A 6,000-nucleotide genomic window follows, 5' to 3' on the forward strand; every position below is an offset into this window, starting at 1 on the left:
TAATTGCTCTGCTATTGGTGGCCCTGCCTTCAGTTTCCTTGGCCTCAAGCTCTGGAATTCCCTACCTAGGCCTCTTTACCTCACTTTCCTCCTTTAACACATTCCTCAAAAAATCTACATCTGCGACTGCTTTTGGTCACCTGACCTAATATCATCTTACATGGCTCAGTGTCATACTTTGCTTTATAATGCACTAAAGCACTTTGGAACATTTTATTACATTAAAAGCACCATAGAAATATAAGTTGTTACTTGCTGTTCTCTGTAACATACACAGAACCTGTTATTCCCTATAATACACACAGGGGCTATTCTCTATAGTATATGGAATCTTGCTATTCCACGAAATAATGCACAGGGCTGCTTTTTCCTATAATGTGCAGTGTTGCCCTTGTTCTAACATCATACATAATTGGTTGTTTCTGTCACGGATCTTTGTGGTATTTTTCCCTCTCCTTTTCAACCCTTGTTTGTTTTGCTGTGCAGAAATCCCTAAATCCCCAGGGAACCCACGTGTAAGAGGAGTGATGGACTGGGATCTGCAAATGTACCCCACTCCCCTTTCGGTAGTGTACACAGTGCAGGAGTGCCTCATCCCACATAGTTGGTAGCTGAGTGCAGAAGGAAGAAGTGAGGTGGTTCCACCCTGGGCAAAACAAAATTATTTTGCAAAAACCACCGTCATTTGACACGCCCTTGCCTGATCGCTTCCTGGCATCTGATCACAGGATAAGAGAACAGCAGCTGCAACCAAGGCCAGCACCAAGCTGTTCCGCCCTCTTGGCTGGAGGAGGATGCCTGGAGGCAAACAGCCCACAAACAAGGCTGGCTTTGTTTAATATAAGCAGCCCTGATGGCAGAATAGGATGCATATCCCTGTATGTAGCTGAAAAAAATATATTTACGCACATCTACACATGCAAGCACCTATTTTGGGGAAAAAAGAAAATCCAAGCAGGGAGAGGGAAGGAAATTGAGACAAGATGAGAGAGCCTGGAGTGTGGGTAACTGTGCGGTGCATTACCTGAGGGCTATTTCCTTGTGTTTTTTTTCCTGGATGTGTGCTGCTCACTAATTTGTTACTATGGCTACAGACAACGTTGGCCTCTGTTTGAGTTCCTTAAGGTGCAGTTACTTTATTAAAGGTGTTCTTTTCCATATGTGATGCAGACCGTAGAAAAAACAAGTGCGCACTGATAACTTGGGATTTATTTAAAAGTAAACAACAACAATACATGTTCTTTGATTATTTCTTTCCTCAGTTGGTGAAGCTGTTGAAGGGCGGATTACATTCTGGTTTCCAGTAGTTGCATTGAAAGAATGCATCTTCCTTCATGCTGACACACTTACTGAGTATTTCTAGCTGAAAACCATTCCCCCCACACCCACCGACCCTGTCCCGCACAACTGAGACTCCTCACTTTTCCCCCTATTGCTCAAACACTTCTTTAATACGGTTGACGTTCCCAAGGCACCATTTATTTCCTATTGACATGTTCAATATTTTTTGACCTTGGATATTTTCAGGTACAAAGATTCTGGTCCCTCCTGTGACAGTGTGTCCCACCAATCCAATATCCAACACATAATAGCATAACCCAGGGTAATAGTGGGAGGAGCGTCATGTGGAGCATAAACACTGACACAGACCGGTGGGTCTAAATAGCCTGTTTCTGCTCTGTACACTGTACGTAACACCGTGTCCATCTTGACCTGTAACTGGATGTTGTGTCTTTCACACGTGCTTGTGCACCTCTGCAATCTTTTTGAAGGCGTAATGAGGTCAGTATTAAACCATTAAGCTGTTTCATTTCACAAAGGAAGCGAATACAGAGAACAACAATTATGGTACAGAGACCCTTCATTCAATCATTTGTCTTTGTATAATGATGTTTCTATCCTTCCCCACATCACTGGGTCATCTTACTTCAATTAAGCAAAATAACATCTAACTACTATTGTGTACCTTAACCTTGAGTCTGTTGAAACTTTCCTTCTGTAGCTTTCTCTTAAAAAAAACTGATCGTGTCTCCTGTTTTTTTCAAATCTCCCTTCGTTCACAAACCCTACTAAGCACCTGAGTCCAGGGAACCCCCACAACACAATGGGTGTGATATTTATTCATTACCAAGTTAGGCTAACAAATTAGGGGGCTTCTCTATTTGGGTCAATAACTTCAATGAATTTTCCAATAGCATTTTAACCACCTTTTATATTGGTGCTCCTTTAATGTGCATGAATGTACTTTGCAGCCGGTTTGCACACAGCCAGCTCCTATAAACAGTGATGAGGTAAATTACCCAATAATTTATTTAGTGATATTGGCTGAGGGATAAATATTGGTCAAAACACTAGAACTGTCCTGTTCTTCTTTGAATCATACCATTGGGAAAGATTTATATCCATCCAGTGCAGATTGGGCCTCATTTTAATGTCTCATTCAGCAGACGGCACCTCCAACAGTGCAGCACTCCTTTAGCATTGCACTGGTGTGTAAGGCTGGATTATGAGCTCAAGCCTTTGGTAGGTGGTTTCAACTGATGTCCTTCTAACTCAAAGGTGAGCATGCTACCATTGTGACAAAGCAGCTGATACCTTCTTAGCAGTTTACTACCAAGAGTATTGCCCACCTCTGAGGGGATTAAGATTAAACCACGTTCTCTGAGGCTGGAGTCCAGCGTAGGCCAAATCAGGCAGGGATGCACGTTCCTTTCTCAAAGGCATCAGCAATCCAACTGGGTTTTTGTAGTTCAGCTGTTTTCCTAGGTCCTATTCATGGTGCCAGCCTACAAACTATAGTATCCTGTCCCACAAGTAGCTTTGGTGGGATTTGAAGTCGACTGGATTTATTCATTAACATTGCCACAGAGAGACGAGCTTGGAGCTGTTGTCACTGTGCCAGCCATTTAAGGACTAGGCAGAATCTTTGCTTCTAGATTGGAATGTTACTCAGATAACACAGGCAATGGAGCAAAGGCTGAGAGAGATTTCACATTACGGGCGCTGAACTCAGCCACAGGGTGATTCACCCCATAATTTCCATGACAGTGGTCTCCCATTTATCCTCGGCTAAACAGCCTTTAACATCCCCTTCCTCCATGGCCATCACTTTTGGCTTACAATAACCCATCAGCCCAGAGATGGGGCCCTAAAATTAAAGCTGTCCTTCCATGTATAGGAATTGTAAACATATTGTAATTTAACAAATATCTGATAGAATCTTAGAACAACAGTCTTGCAAAGAAGCTGTGGTGATGTGAGCCATCTTGTGACACTCTAATATTGCCTGTTTTAACAAATTCCGCAAAAGAAACATTCTTAACCACAAAATTAAGCCCTGAAAGTAAAAGGGGTTCTAAAAAATCTATCATGTTTGCATTCTTAGCAAGGGAGGTGGGGGAAATCCAGCATGATCCGTGCTCCAGATCAATGTCCAGTAATCCCCACTGGAAAATGTTGGATATGTCCAGAATTGAACTCAGCTGTGATAACTTTATGGTTCAACAGCCCATTGACACTCGCTGCATGCATCATGAACGTTACTTGAGCGGCACACCAGAGGTTTACTGGGCCCGGTGCAATTGTGGCGGGCTCAAGGATAAATAGAATGTCTGTTAAGCAATGATTAACCATGGAGGTTGCCTTTGATTCCCACTGTGACCTATGTTTCTCCTCCTCACAGGGCGCGGGTCCCACATCGGGCACCCAGGCAGGATCCGGACCAGCCTCGTCTCGCCAGTACACCCGACAGAGGGTAACTCGGGTAAACCTCAGGGACTTCATCTTCTACATGGAACAGGAACGAGACACCAGGCACTCACTAGTACTGTACCGAGCGCTGCTGAAGTAGAGGGTGGGGGACCGAGGACTCAGTCCCTCTGACCTACACCTGCAGGCCATCAGCATTCAGTGACTGCTGCCGCCTTGTGCCTTTTCCTAAAAAATAATTTAGTATCCAAATTTGTTTACCGTTGCCTCAGACCTCATCTTCTGATAACCTTTAGATACCTCTAGCTGAATGTTTGCACCCAGTATTTAAATTTTGCCGCAACTCCCCAACCAGTTTTTGTCCATTTGTCGGTAGAAGTTAAAAAAAAAAACTGTGAATGCTGGTAAATCCATAATGAAAACAGCAAATACTGTAGCACACACACGACAGGTCCATCAGTACCTGCGCCAGGAATACACTTCTGAGTTTGTGTCAAAGAGGGAAAGGATCCCTGACCAAATTGATAACTGACCTCCTCTTCTCCAGTTGCTCACAGACTGGACCTGTTGTTTAGCAGTTTTACGTTTTAATTTAGTCTTTTTTTTTGCACCTCGCTCCCCCATGTTTTTTGTGGGGAAAGGGGAGGCTGCAATCATACAGCTGCCTATTGTAGTCTTGGGTCTTGTTTCGATACTTTAGTTTGTCTTTTCATAAGGTATTATTATGTTGTAACCTATTCCAGGAGTTAGTCAGAATAGCTGCTCCTGTATCCAAAAGCCTTTAGCAGTATTGAATGCTATATGTTTAAGGGAAATATATATATATTTTTTCCATTTTATAACTTTATTTAAAAGTTTCTTTATAAAACTAAAAATAAATGGTAACACGGCAGGGACCCAACTGAAATTGCCTGAGATATTTTAACTGTGAGGGGATGTTGCGCAGCAAAGACCTCCTCACGGGCGGGCACTGCCGGTCTCACCAGTGCGTCTTCTGTTTGTACCAACCAGTGTGGGGGATCATTTAGTTTAAAATCATTTAAAAAGTTTTTCTCTAAATTTCATTTTGAGGGCGGGTGGGGGAATTAGTACAATTGTGGAATACCCCAGTGATCCCAGTTGCACTAACGTGTGAGTTGCCTCTCTCTCTCTCTTTCTGTCTGAAATGTGTTGCTGTCGTGTTGAAACCTAATACAATTGAGTGAAGTGGCTGATTAAAGAGGGTGCCATACAGCAGTTGTTCTCAAATTTTTTTGGTTGAGGGACTACTTTTCAAATGGATCAGTAATCATGAACACACCAGTCCCCTGCCCGACCCCAACCTAAATTATACTATATAATACTCGTAATATGACAGTGCTACGTGTAAAGATGTTTTAATAGTATTGTACCTTTTAGAATCTGTTGATTCTAATTCTAATATCAACAGGAGGAAGTTCCGTACGAATGTTACCTAAAATAAAGGTTTTATTCCCATTGAAAGGTCTAGAATTCTCCAATTTCCATCTCACCCCAGAACTGGAGAATAGCACAAGGTAGACACACACACACTGTCATTCTTCTTGCCGATTTCAGCGCTCCTCCATTCTTGCTGCCCTCCGAGGGGAGACAGCCAGCCCACTTTGTGCTCTCTACATGGTGTCTGCATTCCACACCTGGCTCACACCAAGCACAGCTCCACTTGCGCTCATTTATTTACTCTTTTCTTGACCGTTCCACCACCCCAATACTCATAGCAAACTGCGGTTCCCAAGATGAAAAGGCAACTGGGACTTCTTATGTGCTAACCATTATAAATCACGAATCAGCTAAGTCCTATTTGAAACTAATTGTAGTGTGACATGTTATTGTCAGATTTTCCTCTGTCACTGCTGTAAAATATGTTCAGCAAAAGCCCACCCAAATTATTGATTAAATTGTGGATCCCCAGGAAAGTTTCAACAGACCCATGGGGATCCACGGACCCCAGTTTGAGAACCATTGCCATACAGAACCAGAAGGTCCCAGGTTTTAATCCCGGTGTGCACAGAGTTACTAATTCTCCCTGGATTGCCATTCAAGTTGTCAGGGTTAAATTAAATGTCCCTGCACTAGTGTGGGGCTGGGTGATGAATACCCAGTGGGTCACTGGGCGAAACGTGTGTGGGGGCCTGGATAGTTTGGAGTTCTGTTTGACTGATGCCCCTCCATGGGTGGGGTGCCAGAGGACACTCTGAATCTTCTCCCAGCAAGGAGTCTGTGAGACAGATCTTCCTGTTCCTGCACCAGCTCATCTGAGCACATTTGACAGAG

The 6,000-nt window shown here is 43.4% G+C and overlaps 1 protein-coding gene across 1 annotated transcript in view; it reads left to right on the forward strand.

The window, feature by feature from the left end:
- Positions 1 to 5,252, forward strand: part of LOC144682252 (transcription initiation factor TFIID subunit 4) — a 325,379-nt gene extending 320,127 nt beyond the window's left edge. Inside the window, exon 16 of the mRNA XM_078544695.1 lies at positions 3,683 to 5,252. Coding sequence (XP_078400821.1) covers positions 3,683 to 3,850 — 168 coding nt within the window. The 3' untranslated portion in view covers positions 3,851 to 5,252. The remainder of the gene's footprint in view (positions 1 to 3,682) is intronic.
- Positions 5,253 to 6,000: the final 748 nt, after the last annotated feature.

Source organism: Cetorhinus maximus, chromosome 6 (assembly GCF_964194155.1).
Source record: "Cetorhinus maximus chromosome 6, sCetMax3.hap1.1, whole genome shotgun sequence".
NCBI lineage: Eukaryota > Metazoa > Chordata > Chondrichthyes > Lamniformes > Cetorhinidae > Cetorhinus > Cetorhinus maximus.